Source organism: Akanthomyces muscarius, chromosome 5 (genome assembly GCF_028009165.1).
Source record: "Akanthomyces muscarius strain Ve6 chromosome 5, whole genome shotgun sequence".
Lineage (NCBI taxonomy): Eukaryota > Fungi > Ascomycota > Sordariomycetes > Hypocreales > Cordycipitaceae > Akanthomyces > Akanthomyces muscarius.
The window spans coordinates 1,950,693-1,968,488 of NC_079245.1; the positions used below are offsets into that span (position 1 = coordinate 1,950,693).

Genomic DNA, 17,796 nt, shown 5'->3' on the forward strand with positions numbered 1-17,796 from the left:
TGCATATCGCTGCATATTAGTTATAACGACAGAGTGTTAAAAAGGCTATTCACAGTTCGATGCGCTGGAGTAAATGCTTCCCGATACATATCGATTCTCACGCTGACACCACCATCAGGCAACCACACAGAGCTCTTTACACACGCAGAAGAAACAAACATTGAAATCAGAGAAGAGAACAAAAAAAAAGTGAATTTCATTACAACAAAACTTGCAAATATGGTGGCCTCTCCGTGGTGCCCGCCTGTCCGCTGCCCATCCAGCTCCACTAAGGCTGGCTGTTCCATCCCACCCAGTTGCGCGCCACGACGCGCCACACCTTGACCTCGCCGCTGCGCAGATCGTCCAGCTTGTAGCTCTCCATCTTGACCTTTTTGTTCTCGCGACCTTGCTCCCAGGCGCGCAGCTTCTTCTTAGTGCCGTCCCACTCGGCCACGATGGCGACGTGGTCCGGCTTGCCCACCTCGGCGCTGTACTTGGCATGCATGGCGCCGTGCTTGCCCTGGAACTTGCTGTTGCGGAATGACACAATATCGCCGGGGCGAATGACGTCGTGCTGCTGCGTCGAGGCATTGGCCATGTTGGCGTAGACAAGGGCGCCGTATGCACGGGTGCCGACGGGCCAAAGGGCACCTTTCAAGGGACGGAGCAATTCGAGAATTAGACCTTGCGGCGAGCCGTCACCAACGACGGCGTCCTTCTTGGCGGACGCGGCTTCGAGAATGTGGCGACCGAAGCGGTCGTGGAAATCTTCCATCTCGTCTTGGCGCAATGTGCGGGGAGGGCCTTCGTGCTTCTGGTCTAGCTCAACGTCGGCAGGGTCATAAGGGTCGAAATGGACAGTAATGACGGTCTGCGAGTAATCCTGGTATAGAATAAAAATTTCTCGGGTAATGATCGTCTTCACCCCTTGGTTATTCGTCGTTGATTCCTCTGATTCAAAGAAGATATCGCGGCGACCCTGCAGCACAGGTGGCAGCTGGTTGGCCTGCTTCCACCAACCACTTTGTACGCCGAGGTCGACGTCGTTGGCAATGAATCCGGGTTCAAAAGACGGTCTGTGAAGATCCATGGAGCGTCTGTTACTGGTACTTGTGCGTGTACCTTCCATGGATTGCCGGCCGCCAGTTCTTGCGCCAGCTGGCGGCAGTGGGCGTCGCTCAGTGGTGGGGGTCGCAACGGGTGAGGCGGCAGTATCTGCAAAGTATGCTTCCTCCTCAATCTTGGGGGTTTTACTTGACCCTGCTCCTATCGTAGGGGACGCGTAATTATGCGGGTCATAATCCTCCGAGGATGGGCCTGCAGCCGGCGGCGGCGGCGGCGGAGCTGCTCGCGGTGCATCAACCGATCGTCGCTTGTTCTCCACCGGGGCAACCGGGGGGACTGGTGGTGGAACAGCGCGAGGCGGTGAATTCGGCGGAATAGGAGGAGGGCGGCTTTGAGGGATCTCAGTCGTGGGAGACTGCAATAAGCTGTCGTCCACACTAGAATCACGAGCATGAGCTTTCAATGCATCCTTGTGAGGAGCTGATGACGCAATATCCGTGTCGTAGTCGCCCTCATACTCCGTACTCTCCTCACCGGCTTCCTCTCCCGCCAGTACAGGTCTGGGTGGTGGCATTGGGACATCTGCAGTTGACTGGCGACTAAGAACGCCCGGCGGCGGTGGTGGAGGAGGCCGGCCTGTAGCAGGGGGAAGCATTGGCGCAACACCTGGTATAGGAGGAGGCGGTCGGCTGTTTCTCTTATTCGCAGACGGGGGCTCCTCATAGCGCGGAGATAAGGGTGGCGATCTCACTGGCAGTCGCGGTGATTGTGCTAACGCAGCGTCCGATTGATCCCTTCCAGCGGACAGCTCATCGTCTGATTCAGACCCTTCAGTCGGAGACTTAATGTCAGGTGCAGGGGCTGGAACGGGCGGCCGTGGTGCTACAAAAAAGGTTAGCAAAACAGACCAGCTTTAGAAGGCGTAGGTACTCACGCTCTGAAGGAACAGGTGGTGGCGCAGGGCGGCCACCAGGAACTGGAGGAGGACCGCGAGGTGCCTCTGAACGAGAGGCAGGTCCTGGGGTGATGTCGCGGTCGTCGCTCTCGTCTTGCTCGGCATCAGCATCATCTGTATCAGGGACGGCTGGCGCCCTCCTGGGGACAGGTGGTGGCGATGGTAGGCTGGGCGCCGGCTTATCGTCTTCCTCCTGTTCAGTTTCACGCTCCTGGGATTTTCTCGGCCCTCCCAGGCCAGGCAGAGCCATAGGGGTGGGAACCGGAGGTGCAGAACGCTGTGAATCATCTGCGCGGCTCTCCGTGTCTTCTTTAAGAGCCTGCTCCGGTTTGCTTCTCTTAGGCAGGCCACCACCACCACCAGGGGGCATTGGAGCTCCAAACATGCCGTGGAAGCCCATGCCACCACTCATTTTAGCCATTCTGGCACGGAGCTCTTCTTTTCGGCGGACTTCGGGATCCACATCCTCTTCCTCCTCCTCCTCCGCCTCCTCTTCTCCTTCATCCTCGCCTTGCGGTTCCGCGGCGACCTTGCGTATATCGTCTCTCGCTGTAGGAACGCGGCTCAGACTGGGGGAAGTAGGGGCGACTTCTGGTGCACGGCGGTGAGGCTCTTCTTCCACATCCTCGCGCTCCGATGTATCATCTTGGCCTTCTGTAGTATCGCCAGCTCCAGACATGTCTGCCTCATTGCCATCATGCGGAGATTCGGCAGCGGGGCCCCGAGATGCTTTGCGTCTTGGTGGTGGCGGCGCTTGGGCCGGCGCTTGCTCCTCGAGGGATGTACGGCCAATTGTGGTCTCGGTATCTTTTCTTTCAAGCGGCACAAAATCGGCATCATCAGCGTCCTCCGTGGGCTCGGCCACTGGGACTTCCGGCTTCTTCTTGACTGGTTTCTTTGGTTTTTCCCTCTTGGCGGCGGCATCTGCATGTCGCTGAGCCTGTTCCTGTTGCTGCTTGGCGAGTAAAGCAATGCGCTCCTTCAAACTGGTTGGCTTGGGTTGCTCTTCTTCCTCATCAGCAACTTCCTGTTTCGTTTCGGCCGGAAACAGCCCAGCCTTTTCGGCCTGCTCTTGATTCTGGGTCTCCTGCTCTCTGATTTCCGGATCCTCGGATCTGCGGTAGATCTTCTGAGTCGCCTGCTCCCGCGGGATAGGAACGTAGGCGTCGCGGCTTGGAGGCGGGGGAACGAATGGTTTCTTGATGAAGCTGGAGCCGCCGAGACTGCCAGGCTTGAAAGGAGCCACGGGTGCTGCTGCGGGTTTGTTGAAAGCAGCAATGCGGTCTTTGAACGAACTGGGCTTTTCCGCGACGGGCGGAGGTCCGGAAGGCTTCGGCTTCGGGACCGGGGCTGGAGCTGCTGCTGGTTCTTCGCGCGGAGCAGGCTTGGGAGGCTGCTCGGTCTTTGTCGCAGGTCCCTTTGGTTGCATGGCCGCCGCAGCCGAAGGAACCGGTGCCGGCACTGTTGGCGACCTTGGTTCTGGTGATTTCGTCGCCTCTACTTCTTGTTCATGTTCGGGCTCTGGCTCGTCCTTGGGGGCAGGAGGGGGAGCCGCTAGCGTACGCGGGGTGGCGATGGGTGCCGGCGCCGGCGCTGGCTGCTCGGACTCGGGCTGTTGCTGGACTGGGGCATCGTCGGCCTTTTTTGTTCGTGTGCGCGTAGGACGGGGAGGTGGCGTAGGCTCGAATTTTTCAACAAAGTTGCGGGGAAAGATGCCTTCCTTCTTGACTCCGTCTTCGTCGACGTATTCGCCACCGTACCACTCGGGGTCTTCCTCGTCGGTGACGGCTATGACCTGGCCAATGGGGAAGTTGAGGTCGTCCTCATGAGGTGAGGTGTACTCGAAAAGAGCCTTGACTCGGAAGGGAGCAGCCATTGTGAGGGAGATGTCTCACAAGACGCAGTGGCCTGTCCTCCAGCTGCACGACGGGCAGGTCGGTTGAGATGTTTGTTGGCCTGTCCTAGGGGTTGAGTCGGGTGGAGGTGGGGCAAGGCTGCCTGGGAGCGGGCAAACCTGCGGCGACGAGGACAGGACGAGGCGGGTGTATAGCTGAATTATCGGCGTAGTGAGGGTTCTGCTGCGAGAGGAGATCGCGGAGGAGCAACGAGCAGCTCGAGGCAGGTCCGGTGATGGGGTCAGAAAGGCGCGGACTGCGGCGATGGCCAAGATGAGGAGGCTCAGCCAGTTCCGGGAGCTTGTTGTGGATGTGGAGGCGGCGACGTCAGCGAGGGAAGGCGGTGATGCCTCAGCCACTGAAGCTCCAGGCGGGGCCAGGCGGGAGCCCCACGCCTGTGCCAGGCCAAACCGCCGCTGCGATGGGCGCAGTCTGGTGCTATTTAAGCCTAGTCCGGCGGTCATTTCTTTGTTAAAATTGTGCCTTCAGGCAGCCGAGCAGCACAGGGCCGAAAATCACCTGGAAGCGCTGAAACCATGGCACAGTAGCGGGGGAAGCTACCAGCCAGTGCAGCCACCACGATCGGCCAGCCTATGTACATATCCTATTGTTTAGTTGTGCCACATATGTGACGATGCCGTGGCGCTGTGGCGGTGCTGTTCCCTAACCTAGACTTGATTGTAGTCGGCAAATGCATAAAGAACAGGGGCGTTAAACCTCGTTAACGACAAGGATAATGCTAAAGTGCGTGAATCTATGTTCTAATAGTTTAACTTCACCAGCATTATTGAAACCGATGACTCTATATGTTCTGGTTTCAAGTCTGCTGCAGATAGCCTGCGGCTCCCCCATGAAATAACAGGTATTATTGAGGTTCCGAATATTTAGACCAATCGCGCTTCATCACCTGCAGCTCGTTCTAAATAGTATTTAGCAGCCACCAGCTTGTCAGCGAGAAAGACATGGGATACCCCAGCACGACAGAAGAAAAGAAGCCGTTGCTAAACTGCTACATTTATGACAAAAACAATGCCTATTGAGGGAAATATTTTCGACACGCGTGAGCGTTGGCCAGAGCCTGCACTTCTACCACGAGCGCATTTACCCAAACGTCTTCCACGCGTCGTGCATGAATCGCGTCACCGGGTTATGCGCCTTGACATCCGTAGACCGGTATGAGCTGATTACCAAACAGCCTCATGCGCCCCTTTTCACGGTTCATCGAGCCCTTCAAAGGACGCCGTTCCCTTGAGGATACCCGAATCTGGAATGATATCGTCGACTTGAGAAGCACACCGGCCACAGTCCAATTGACCGTCGGCGGCGGAGGCAGCGTCCAGGATACCTCGTGCGATACAGACTCCTTCAACGGTAGCAAGAAGCCGTAGTTTGTATTCCCCTCCAGCAATGACTGATGTGCACGGCTGCCTGGCTCCAGCTGCGGCGTGAACAGGCTGGCTACTTCCTGCACAAGCAGACACTTGTCAATCTCGGGAATGTACGTGTTCATCGGCTCGTCAAGAGCCAAAGTACCTTAGTCCACCAGCTGCAGCGCCGCGATATTGGTGAAGAGCTTTCCGGCTGAATAGAGAGAGATGGTGCAGTCTGGGTCCCGTGGTGTCTGGCTGTCCAGGAACTGGCGTCCCGCGGCATGTCGATACAGAAAGTTCCCCGCAGCGAATTACCCCATCAGCACACTTTCTTTTTCTTGCTTGTGTCCTATCTGCGCTTCCGCGAGATCATTAGTTATCGCGCCTAATCTCACCGTCGCTGTCAATGACCAATGGCGAAAGCTTTTAGCAACACCCCGTTGGCGGGGCTTGTCACATAGGCGAGCTCTGATTTGAATTGTTCCATTGCGACGCGGCCTTGAATTGCGCTGGATATAAGAAAGACTTGATGACTTCAAAAGAAGTGTTTATTGCTATTCTAGTGGAGATAAAGGAGTGCAAAGGTGCGAGAGATCATCCTCACTGGTGCGCCACTGGTCGGATGGCCCAGTTAGTGCAGGTAGGCGTTCAACTGTCAGCCACGACACGAAGCCCTGTATATGTTGAATTTCTGAATCAAAGAGAAGGCCAGTATAATTTTTTATCTAATCGTTCGTATATCTGAACGAGTAGAAAATAGGAGAATTGCTTCCAAGACATGACCCTTTTGTCACGATAACCTTACTTGCATAGCTTTCATCTCTAGCTAGTAACCTATGACTGGAAGCTAGTACCGGTCAGATCCAGAAAGCCGAAATCTGGTTATTGCATCATAGTTGAATGAGAAATATACGCTCTATATTATTGGTACAAGACTCTTAACAGCCCTGGTTCGTGGCACACAACCGAGTCTGCGCCAGTCGGCATAAGGAACAATTTGAACTGCAAAATTTGGTACCATGTCCATGATGATAAATTTTGATTTTACACTAGAATATACATTTTTTATTATTTAAGCACCCTCAGCCCAGCCAAGCTGGTTGTTGCCGTCATCGTAGACAACGAAGCCAGACTTCATGGCAACGTCACCAAAGATGGCCAGGGCACCATCAATACCACCGAGACCACCGATGCAGCTGCCCTGCTCAGAAGCAAAGTTGATGTTGTCGCTGTGGATGGTGATGCGGCCCGAGCCGACACCGAATGAAAAGGTAGGGAGACTGGTGTTGCAGTCAAAGACCCAGAGGTACTGGCCTTCAGCAACCTGCTGCTTCTGAGCGCCGTCAACGTTGCTCCAGTAGTCGGAAGCGACGTCGGTAGGGAGGTAGACAATGGAGGTACCAGTGTCGGCGGTACCAGTGATGACACGGTCGTTGAGCTCAGCGTCAGCGACGGCGTAGCCGGTAGCATTGAACAGACGGTGGCCGAGAGCGTCAGTGAACGCAGGGGTGTACGAGATGTCGCCAGTGTACTGGGACTGGTCGATGTAACCAAAGTTGTAGGAGCCCACCTCCTGGTGCTTCAGGCGAGCGGTGAAGAGCGGCTGGGCCAGTCTGCTCTTGATGTTGGAGAACCATGTCTTCTGCTGCGTGGGCTTGACAGTGTTACCCTTGTCGTAGGCCAGGCCGAGCAGGCCAGAGCTGTCAGAGTCATTGGTGAACTGGGAAGAGACATCCGTGGCAGACTCAACAGCCTGGTTGTTGACGCTGGCGGTGCCAATCTTGACGACGTCTTGGTAGACAACGCCCTTGCTGTTGCTCTTGTCGCCGTAACCGATGGCCCACTTGAAGCCCTGCAGGAGCTTGGAAGAGCTCGACTTGGCGGGCTTGTACAGGGTCTGGCCGTTGGTCTCCGATGTCTGTGTGTCGGTGCTGAACACCCACAGGTCGCTGGAGCCAGTGTCGAAGTCGAGCATCAGCTTCTGGGGAGGGGTGCCGATGCTGACCTCGCAGAGGTAAGAGGTATCAACACCGTCTTGGCCGTGGGGGTTGGCGCCGACAGTGGTGTTCTCGTCACGCTGGCCGAGGAGAATAGCCTCGCGGCGGGCGAGAAGGTCGGCCTCGATCTTCTCAATGGTCTCCGGGGTGGCAAACTTGCGGAGCGCGTAGTGCGCATCGGCAATAGGGTTTCGCTGAATTGGGTTCTTGTGCGCGGGGATGCTGAACTTGAGGCCAGTGCCCTCACTGGGAGCGGCGGCGGCAGTGCCAGCGGCGGCGGCCAGAGCAACGAAAGTACCAGCGGTCTTCATGATGAAGGTGGAGGAGTATTGAGAAGAAAAGAGGAAGGGTGAGTAGGAGCGATGCCAAGATGCCTAGATTGCCAAGAGGCGGGAGATCTCAAGCTATTTGTAGTGACCAAGAGAGGCGCTTCTTGGCATCTTGGCTCAAGTTCCTGGCATAGATGGCATCACAGAGGCCGAGTCATTTGGTCCCAGCGTACACTGCTGCCCTGTAATACGCCTCAACGGCCGAGTGCCTAGCCTATCACGGCAGTTGGCGATCATTTGGGTAGGTCAAAAGAGAGATCTGCAAGGTGGATATCGTAGCACCGCCGCACCGGTCGCAACCCGGAAGACCAATGGGCAGCCTTGATCTGGAAGGTCGGGCGCTGCATCATGAGATTTCTCAGCAGGAATCCGTCACAAGAATCCAGCTCTTTCCTCCAAGTGGACCCCTCTGATGATGCTGAGGAGGAGTTTCGGCGTATTCGATAAGCGGCTCGGCGGGTGCTTACGGGCCAACTCAGTGTTCTCTCGCGCAGTACGGGCGGCGGAGTAGACAAAGAGAAGGTGGCACGGCCAGGAGAAGCTCTTGGTGGAATCCCCCACAAGTGTTGGTGCGTTGCCGTAGCCCGAACCAGTAGGAGGTTCGGTCGTTGTAAATAAGCTACTCCGTCGGCTGTTTCGTGAGTGGCTGGCCAGACGCTAGGGCACAAAAACAGCTGCCAGTTTAGGAAGTAGCCTGATGAAGCTTTCAAGTTTCGCTGAGGAGTTGTCAGGCAAACAATGCTTGCAAGGTACCGGCAATTGTCAACGCAGTTGAGAACCGACGACTCACGAGCATGGTCATGTAAGACTGGTTGGATTGCGCAACATCGCAGCATTCTGTACTTCGTCGAGAGTTGTGGATTGGCACATGGGCACGATGGGGTAACTAGGCGGTTGGCATGCCAAGGACCGACTGCACAGTCCATCTATGCATTGACCGAGTCGCTCATGATCGTCGCAGCTGCATAAATTCGCCTTCCCTGCCGACCGCCCGAGAGATGGTAGTCTATTGGCTCGGCATAAGGCTGCTGCACCGAACGAAACCTGGCGTAGCAATTGGAAGGCTACTTGCAGCTGGGCTTTATTATCGAATCGCGTAGCACTGACTTGCGGGCGTTATGACGAGGCGAGACCAGATGAGGTTGTGCTGTCGATGTGACTCTCCAGGCTAATTTATCGGCCATAGATGGCCAGCGCCGATCTGCTCTCAACAAAGGTTAATGCCATGCTCAGGATTGCCATCAAGCCAACCAAGCGAGCAGCTCGCGTTTTTTCTTTACATAATGTCTCGTTGTCCCCGGTCAATAAAATGGTGTTCGTGATCCCGTGCAAGAGCCGTGCAATTCTTTTGGTTTCTTGAACCAGAATTCAGCTCCATGTCTCTTATCAGGGGGCGCCACCCACATCATACGTAACTAGCGGCAGTCCGTCATCGCACGTTCTCCTTTGTCCATCCAGGCCCTCGACAATGCGCTTCCCGCGTGCCTTTATTATGTTTACCAGGGCTCCCATGCTCGCAAGTGCTATGATTCCTTCAGCAATGGCTAGAGTTGTGGTTGTCTCAGCTGGCAAAATAAGACACGGGCCGCCACTCAACTTGGCAGAGGTGCAGAAGTCATGATGGCGTACCCCTTTTACGATCGGCGAGATGCGGGGTGGCGTTGACCGGGCTGTTCTACCCCTCATGGGCGGAAGCTCTGCTCCCTTACTGGTACACGATGGCAGAGACCCTTGCTTTTGATGAGATTCAGTCTGTTGCTGTCTCGGATCTGGTGTATCAATCTTCAGTTCGTCACCTCTCGTGGCGTTTTCTCCAAGCTAGCTGAGTTTTTCATATCAGATCTAGTGAGTGTTTTCCCAAATTGGCGGGTGTCTCGCAGGGTTCCGGCAGGAGCTACTAGGGTAGCATGCTGTGATTATGTGATGCCAGTAATACAAACATCTTATACCCCAACCAGGACCCTTTGTCGTTGTACAATGATTTCACCCTCTCGTAGATCTGCCTCTATCCGGCCTGCCTAGGCACTTTGGTGACGAATCAAATCTTCCGGCTAGTGCCACACAGCTCGCTATGCGCCCAAGGTGCAGCCGGGCGACCGCGTGCGTTGTCAGAGTCACATCCGTGCCTTCCTTGATTTCGCGGTCAGTATCTGTACATATGTATCGATTGCCCGCGGCATTCCATCACCAAGCTACACCTCAACAACCCCGAACGAACAAGAAAATGGCTGAACTCTTCGTTTCACTCGGCGCCAAGGACGTGCGCCTGGTCGCGCCGGCCGACGCGAGCTTTAGCGAGCTGTGCAACAGCTACACTGGCGTCAAGGAGAGCGCCAACCCCAGCGTCGTGGCCGTGCCCGACTCGGCTGAACAGGTGCAGACCATTGTGCAGGAGTGCATCGCGACGGGCAAGCAAATAGCCGTCCGCGGCGGCGGCCACGACATGTACAAGCGCTACACCAAGCCCGGCGCCGTTCTCATTGACCTGCGGTCGCTCAAAAACGTCGCGGTCGCGGCGGACAAGAAAACAGCCACGGTCGGCGCAGGCCTCACCAGCGAGCAGCTCCTGGCCGAGCTGGAGCCGCAGGGTCTCCAGGCCGTCACTGGCACTGGCGCCACGGTCGGCTTCGCTGGATGGAGCATGGGTGGTGGCTACGGCCCGCTAGACTCGCAGTATGGTATCGGCGCCCACCAAATTGTCGGCGCAAAGGTTGTCAATGGCGAAGGGAAGCTCATTCAGGCGGACGATCGCCTGCTAAAAGCGATTCGTGGTGGTGCTGGTTTCTTTGGCATTGTTGTCGAATTGACCGTAAAAGTTTACCCGCTGGATGGCGTAAGTACTGGATTCAGGCGGCACGGGCGCCAGGTTGACGCCAGTATACGGTCACTAATGTGCTCCTTATAGATTCAATCGGGAGTTTTCCTTTTCGAATCATCAGACCTCGAGAAGACTGTCACAACCGTCTTGACAGCATACAACGAATTAGCCAAAGATGGTCTGCCCAGCAACCTCTGCGTGCTACCCATCATCATGCCTTTCCCGAATGCTGGTGTAGTATTCGCGTTATCTTACATCTGGAACGGCCCGGCCTCTGATGAGTCACGCGCATGGGCAGACAAGATTGGTGCCTTTGCTCCTCGCCTGCCCGGGCCGCCCATTCAGACGACGACCATGCTAAACATTCTGCGCAACCTTACCAAGATGATTCGACAACACATCCGCGGCAACTGCCACAGCGCCTCTATCACGCAACTCTCCTCGCAGGCCATCTCTGTCTTGGCTGCGCAGGCGGCCAAGATTCCTGCTGCAGGTAACGGTGGCTTCTCACTGCACATCGTGCGGGCAGACAGCCCGACGTGTGCCAGTGCTGCGCCCGCTTCAGTCATACCCTATGGCACCCCGCACGTCTCTATTGACATTTTGGGTATAGTGGACATTGCTGGATCGGACGAAGTCGAGCAAGCAATGGTGAGCTGGGCCCAGGAAGCCAGAAATGAGCTGGCCAAGGTCGATGCTGCCGCAAAGTTTACATATCTGCCTTTTACTCATCCCGAACATCTCAGCCTCGAGGGTATCTATGGCGATAACTTGGAACTTATGCGCCAAATCAAGAAGGAGCAAGATCCGAACAATATTTTCAACAATGGCCTAGTCCGCCTGTAAAGTTTACAGGATCCATCATTACAATAAACTCCACTGTCAGATTACAGTGCGTTGGAGCAGATCTTCTAGCACAATATAAGACGCTATGGACAAGGTTGTGCTGAAAGATCCCGAGTTCTTGTGGCACATTCGTGGCATTCCTGTTTTGACATTGACTGCATTGCCCTCTGTAAGCCAGCGTCCCTCTTTTGGGGGCATCATTATTTGCGTAGCTTGCTATATGCTTTGTTAAGTACACACAATGCAATATAACAAGTGCAGGTAGTATTGCCATGGAATAGGCCGTTCCAGACCCTTGCCGACCGTTGAGCTGCCCGCATCGTGAACCATTCGATATACCCCGCAGGCGTAGGGCTTGCATTAGCGGTCTGCACAGGATCCTTTGCAACTTAATTTTGTAGCCCAGCATGGGAATATAGATTGATATGTATGCAATTATCGTAAGACAAAAATAGCTGAACTAAACAATACGTAATCGACATGGTCAACGGCGGACAGATTCCCCGCGCTATAACTCGTCCAGTCAATAGAACCATTGATGTCAAGGCGATAAAGCGATTGAAATGTCTCCGAATCTTGGAGGACATTTTTTTCAAGGCTCAAACACATACGCGGCGACGCCCTCGTAGGTGTAGCCCAGCTTTCGGACCGCATTCTCCATCTCCGCAGCGTTGACAGTGTAGAAATGATCGCGCTGCCCACCGCTGTAGGCACGGTAGAACGCGACGGTGTCGCCTCTGCTGTCCGCCTTGTAGACGAAGCCGGTGATGCCCTCGTCCTGGTACCCGAGGTGCTGGACGGCGTTGTCGCGCTCGGCGGCCGACGTGGTGTAGAAGTGGTCCGACGCGCCGGGGGACCAGGTGCGGTACAGGGGCACGCTCTGCTCTACCTGGCGGGAGTAGATGCGCGCCGCGACGCCCTCGGCCGTGTAGCCTAGGTTGGTGACGGCATTGTTGTACTCATTGTAGTCGGTGGTGTAAAAGTGATCACGCGCGGTGCCGCTGTATGCGCGCCAGAGCTCGGTGATGAGCTTGGCTTGTGCCTCCTGAGGCCATTGTCAGTATTCGATGATGTAGTTTCTCATAGTTTTGCTAGTCATTGGAGAGATGGGAAGTGTATTGTTCATACAGCTGTGGCTGGGGCCGCAGAGGCAGCGGCGCAAAGTGTGGCAAGAACAGTGAAGAAGCGCATCTTGGCTCTTATTGTGATTTCGAAACTTAAAAAATCTTGGGGGATATAATCAGACTCTTTCTCGGGGGTATAGAGGAAATGGTCATCATTTATATGCTCAGTGGCTTGGTCTCGGGAAATACCCTCCCTCAGCTACTACGTTACACAGCATCTCTCTCCGGCAGTTCTTGTTCGTTAAAGATCTTTCCTAATCCTCATTACGGCTGACCTGTTGCCCGTTAGAACTGAGAGTATTGCATGCAGCTGACGACGGCTGAGTACATGGAACCTGGTCCAGACTTCTTGGGAAGCAGTGCCACCCTGCATTGCATCGTGCAGATTCTTCGGCCAGTCGGACTTCAGCTTCACGTAGTATCACCTGAAATCCCCTCACAGAAGTGGAGAAGCTGCGGTCACTCTTGGCAATTGCTTTGAATGGCACTTTCGACTTTCCATAGACGATATAATTAATAATGCATTGCTGTTCCTCGCACGCTGTATCACGTGCAGCCATACTATGCGGGAGAAAGAGATCAAGTGTGTCAACTAGATTATCAGCCAGATACACTCTATCTCGTTCGGTTATCGATATGTGGTCAAACAGAATCATATATCATTATTGCGCTGGTCAGAAGCGTAATGTCTATATGACAACATTCCGTCGAGCACCAGCCTGGCATCTTGTAGCTTGACACTGACAACAAGCAAAAGGCAGAAGGCACGACGCAATGCGCAGGTCATTATCTTTACTTTACCACTTTACTGAAAATATGACCAGCTGTTTATACCAAGTAAGTTTGCTGTACAAAAAAAAGCAAGTTGAAGGGATCCGAGGTCAGCAACACCGGTCCCATTTACTTACCGTAGCCACATTATTATGTACGCAATTAGGTACTGCAAATTGCCAACGAGGAACTCACATTGACAAAAACAAAGGAAAAATTCGCCTTCAGTTCTCTTGTATCCTACAGTAATTAGACTAGGCTCCTTTTCAACGAAAGCTGTGACTTCTACTGTTGCGCCTTCGCCCGTTTGCTGACGTCGCATCACCTCTACGACCTGTCACTAACTTGTAGGTCCGCCACTATTTTCTAATCAACAGTTGCATTGACACGATCGACTGCGGCATCTAATAAACTAGCAGCACGCAAGTTGGCCAAGACAGCGAATTCTGAAAATTTGTTTATTTATTTCTCTTCCCCCGTTTTCCCCTTTCCGAGGTCGGCGATTGCCTGATCTAGTAGTACCCAGCACAGTTCCACGCTGCGCCGCCACCCCGAAAGATGCGCGTGCCGTAAAAACAATCTGTCCATTTCCCGAGATCAACAGCAAAATCGTAGAGTCGCAATTTCTTCCTGGGTCTATCAGCCTTCTCTTTCACCCCCCTTATCTACTCATTCTCTGTCGACCACCATATAACCCAGACATGGAGAAGCTACCGAGAACGTCGCATTCCAAGCCTCTAAAGGCGACGCAATATTTCTCCCCATATACGCGCAGCGGTGCGCCCGGAGTACCAATTTCCACCGAAGTTGCCGACCCTTATGCTCCGTTGCGCAAAAAGGCACTGGAGACGCTCGAGGCCATGGGATTCGACCCCGTCACCATGGTTGAGCGTGGAGTCACCTGGGCGGAAGATCAGGATCCTTTTGGGCACGTCATGCACTCTCAGTACCAGCACTACTTTGGTATTTGCTGGCAGAGAATCATGGAATTTTACGGCGCCTATCTCACCGAGCAAGAGTACCGCGACATGCTGAGTGGGAAGGGCGTTATCCCGGTTCTTGGCGGATACGAGATTCGCTTCAAGAGACAAGTGAAGCATCCCGATACAGTAAGTTTGATCTTATCCTCGCTTCCAAATTACCTCAACTAACATTTACTTAGCTCATTGTTGCTAGTCGCCAGCTTGGAATTGAGCCCAACCGGGCTTACGCCCACACAGCCATTTTTTCGCTGCAGCAGCAGGCCATTGTCGCTGAGACAAAGGGCCATGTCACATACATTGACGCCAAAACCGGTCGCCCGACCGACATTACCAAGTACAGTGACGGTTGGCGCAGCTTCTACAAAGGCATGGCCGAGAAGGTTAACATTACGAGCGCCCTTGTTGAAAGGTGGGAAGCCGATCACCCCGCTAAGCGTAGCTCAAAGATGTAGGCTGTAGATGTAGGCTGTCTAGATGTCCTCGTTGCAAATGAGACAGTGGAAAGAGATGTGAAAAGATAGATGCAATATGTGCTTTATATAGCTACTGAATAGAGTTCTTATGCAGATTGCCGAGCAACCTACTAAGCACCGGAGCACCGCGGTCGAGACGAGGCCGCAGTTGCTGGCATCGTGGCCGTCGCGAGCTCACGGATAGGCTCCGCTTTATGATCAAAGTGCAATTGTCGCAGTGTTTGTGATGGAACTTGCTGCTGAGCTTGGCGTCATGACGAAAACGAGAGTCTCGAGTGTCACAGTGGTTGTGATGGTACTGGAGCTTCTGGTCAAGGTCGAGGTACAGGTCGAATCACTTGTTGTCGACGACCCAGAATTTGAAGTTTCAGCTGATGTACCAATTGTTGAAGACGGCGTCGACGTGGCTTCGCTACTCGAATCGGATGTGCTCGAGTCCGAAGTGCTTGAACTCGCGGTGGTCATGGATGAGCTTGTGGATGTGGACAGCGTTTTTGTCATTTCCTCGCTGCTGGACTCCGGCGTGCTTGAACTCGTGGTAGCCATAGATGTGCTTGTTGCTGAGGATGGCGTTGTAGTCATCTCCTCACTCTTAGAACTTGACGTGCTGGGATCCGACGTGTTGGAATCCGACGCGCTAGTCGTGGCTGTGATTGTTGTCGATGATGGCGTTACAGTCGGTTCTTCGCTGGTAGAATCTGGTGTGGTGGAATCTGGTGTGGTGATTATGGATGTAGTTGTCGTCGGCGACGGTGTCACAGTCCCTGTGTCGCTGCCAGAATCCGACGTGGCTTTAATAGGTATGGTTGTTGTTGTTAACGACGGCGCTGAAGTCATTTCACTCGTAGAATTTTGCTCGCTGGAATCGGGCGTGCTTGAGTCCGTGGGAGATGTAGATGCAGTTGTTGTCGAGGACGGCGTCATAGTCATTTCGACAGTAGAGTCTGACGTGCTGGGATCCGATGTGCTGGAGTTGGACGTGCTGGAGTCGGACGTTGGCGAAGCCGTTGTGGTAGATTCAGGTGTGCTTGAACTTGTGATGTCTATAGGTGTGGCTGTCGATGGAGGCGACACTGAGCTTCCTTCGCTGCTAGAGTCTGTCGTGCTAGACTCTGTCGTGCTGACATCTGGCAAACTGGACTCTGAAGTGGTTGAGCTTGTGGTAGTCGTAGGTGTACTCGTTGAAGACGGTGCCAAATTTATTTCGGTGCTGGAGTCCGATGTGCTTGTAGATGTACTTGTTGCTAACGAAGACGTTGAGCTGGTTTCGCTGTTCGAATCGGACACTTCTGAGCTTGTGGTAGGTGTAGATGTGCTTGCTGATGAGGACGTCGAGGTCGTGTCGCTACTGGAATCTGACGTGATTATAGGTAGGTTTGTCGTTGGAAATGGCATTGAGGTTACTTCGCTGCCAGGATTCGACGTGCTTGGCGTTTGGCTAGCAGTTGTCAAATTCTCCGTCAACGTGCCCAATAAGAAAGTTGACGTGCTCAAGACAACTGTCCTGCGTGAGAGAGCCGATGTGCGCGAGACAGTCGATGCACATAAGATAGTTGACGTGCGAGACTCAGTTGACGTGCTGGTCTTAGTTGAAGTGCTTGAGGAAATCGGCATGTCAAAAGAAGTTGTGCTCGGCAATTCCGACGTGCTTGAAACACTCGATATACTTGTGGTAATAGGAGTGCTTGAGGGGGTCGGCGTGCTCAAAGACGTTGAATTGCCTAAGAAGAAGGTAGACGTACTTAAGACAAACGACATGTGCATGACATTTAATGTTCTCGACACAGTTGAAGTGCATGAGATAGCCGACATGCCCAATTCACTTGATATACTTGCGGTGGTCAACGTACTCGATGCAACCGGTGTGCTCGAGCTGGTGGAGGTGTCCGGTACATCTGAAGTGCTTGAGGTACTTTGCGGACTTGCGGAACTTGATTTGCTTGAGATATTTGATGTGCTCGGAAAGTCCGAGGTATTTGAGGCACCCGATGTACTTGTGGTAGTTGAGGTGCTTGAGGCAGGGGTTGTGCTCGATATAGTTGGCGTGCTGGTAAGCTCCGGGGTGCTTGAAGTACTCGATTCGCTTGTAAAGGTCGGCGTGCTTGAGCTAATTTGTGTGATTGAGAAGTCTGAAGTGCCTGAGGTACTTGATGTACTTGAAGTTGCCGCCGCACTTGAGGTACCCATTGTGCTTGAGGTAGCTGTAGCGCTTGAAGTGGCTAACGTATTTGAGAGACTTGAGGTCCTTAAGACACTTGATGTACTTGAGGTAGCTTGTGTACTCGAAACGCTCGAGATATTCAAGGAGCTTGGGCTTTGCGATGTAGTCCATGTGTCTGAGGTATTGGGGAAGCTTGAGGTGTTTGAAATTGCCAATGGGTTCGAGACGGACGGTGTGCTCGAGGTATCTGACGAGCCTAACGGGCTTGTGTAGCTCGAAATCGGTGTTTCAGAGGTGCCAGGTTCTGTCGTCGTCAATTTTGACGTTTCCGGCGCACTGGGAGACTCTGGCAATGTTGAGCTATCTGGGAAAGGTGTAGTGCTGGCCTCGGAGGTAGATGGCGGCGAGCTTAAAGGCGCTGCAGCCGTTGAGCTCGTACTCGTAGAGGAATCATCCGTCGGAGAAGCTCGTGTAGAATTGGACGATGTGTCTGGCGCACTGTGGTCTTTTTGTTTGGACGATGAGCTCACGGTCACTACGGTCATTGTCGTCCTGAAGGATGACTGCGGAGTAGCTGCGCTGGTGATGGTCCGCGTCTGCAGGCCAGCAGCACTCTCAGTGCTGGTGGTCCCCGACTTCCCCATGTTTATGCCTCCCTCCGAGCTTGTCTTGCCCGATTTTGCGTCCTGCGACGGGGCCTGTGACGGAGGGGACCTCGATGCGGACTTGCTTTCAGGATTGGCTGTCAGTGGACTTGCCCGACTCTCCGGACCGTGGGGCACTACTGCATCGTGGGACCCTTGAGTTATCAAAGTAACAAATGGGATTGTTTCGTAATCGTATATTGTAAGTGTTGTTCTGCCGGGCACTGTTACTGTCTTGTGGGTCGTCATTGTAGAGTAGATCTGGTGCGGTTCACTGTCAGTCGACGAAGGGGGTGGTTGTCCTGTCTCGCTTTCCGCAAAGGTATCAATTGAGGGCCCTTTAAAAATATCTTCTTGTTCCCAAAGTGTTAGCTCTTGGGTTC

The 17,796-nt window shown here is 53.9% G+C and overlaps 6 protein-coding genes across 6 annotated transcripts; 2 read left to right on the forward strand and 4 right to left on the reverse strand.

Annotated features, from left to right (window-relative positions):
- Window positions 1–268: 268 nt before the first annotated feature.
- On the reverse strand, window positions 269–3,878 carry LMH87_009931 (uncharacterized protein; the record flags this gene model as incomplete). The annotated part of the gene is made up of 2 exons (XM_056197012.1): window positions 269–1,929; window positions 1,982–3,878. 2 exons carry the CDS (start codon window positions 3,876–3,878, stop codon window positions 269–271), a joined length of 3,558 nt encoding a protein of 1,185 aa, XP_056054104.1.
- A 2,461-nt stretch (window positions 3,879–6,339) lies between these two features.
- LMH87_009932 (uncharacterized protein) lies at window positions 6,340–7,575 on the reverse strand (the record flags this gene model as incomplete). Its single annotated transcript, XM_056197013.1, has 1 exon — window positions 6,340–7,575. One exon carries the CDS (start codon window positions 7,573–7,575, stop codon window positions 6,340–6,342), a length of 1,236 nt encoding a protein of 411 aa, XP_056054105.1.
- A 2,242-nt stretch (window positions 7,576–9,817) lies between these two features.
- LMH87_009933 (uncharacterized protein) lies at window positions 9,818–11,257 on the forward strand (the record flags this gene model as incomplete). Its single annotated transcript, XM_056197015.1, has 2 exons — window positions 9,818–10,426; window positions 10,499–11,257. The coding sequence occupies 2 exons, from the start codon at window positions 9,818–9,820 to the stop codon at window positions 11,255–11,257; spliced, it is 1,368 nt and encodes a 455-aa protein (XP_056054106.1).
- A 592-nt stretch (window positions 11,258–11,849) lies between these two features.
- Window positions 11,850–12,448, reverse strand: LMH87_009934 (uncharacterized protein; the record flags this gene model as incomplete). The annotated part of the gene is made up of 2 exons (XM_056197016.1): window positions 11,850–12,302; window positions 12,386–12,448. The coding sequence occupies 2 exons, from the start codon at window positions 12,446–12,448 to the stop codon at window positions 11,850–11,852; spliced, it is 516 nt and encodes a 171-aa protein (XP_056054107.1).
- A 1,405-nt stretch (window positions 12,449–13,853) lies between these two features.
- LMH87_009935 (uncharacterized protein) lies at window positions 13,854–16,413 on the forward strand (the record flags this gene model as incomplete). The annotated part of the gene is made up of 4 exons (XM_056197017.1): window positions 13,854–14,261; window positions 14,315–14,583; window positions 14,813–16,340; window positions 16,396–16,413. 4 exons carry the CDS (start codon window positions 13,854–13,856, stop codon window positions 16,411–16,413), a joined length of 2,223 nt encoding a protein of 740 aa, XP_056054108.1.
- Window positions 16,414–16,427: 14 nt separating this feature from the next.
- Window positions 16,428–16,940, reverse strand: LMH87_009936 (uncharacterized protein; the record flags this gene model as incomplete). Its single annotated transcript, XM_056197018.1, has 2 exons — window positions 16,428–16,715; window positions 16,833–16,940. 2 exons carry the CDS (start codon window positions 16,938–16,940, stop codon window positions 16,428–16,430), a joined length of 396 nt encoding a protein of 131 aa, XP_056054109.1.
- Between the last annotated feature and the right edge of the window lie 856 nt (window positions 16,941–17,796).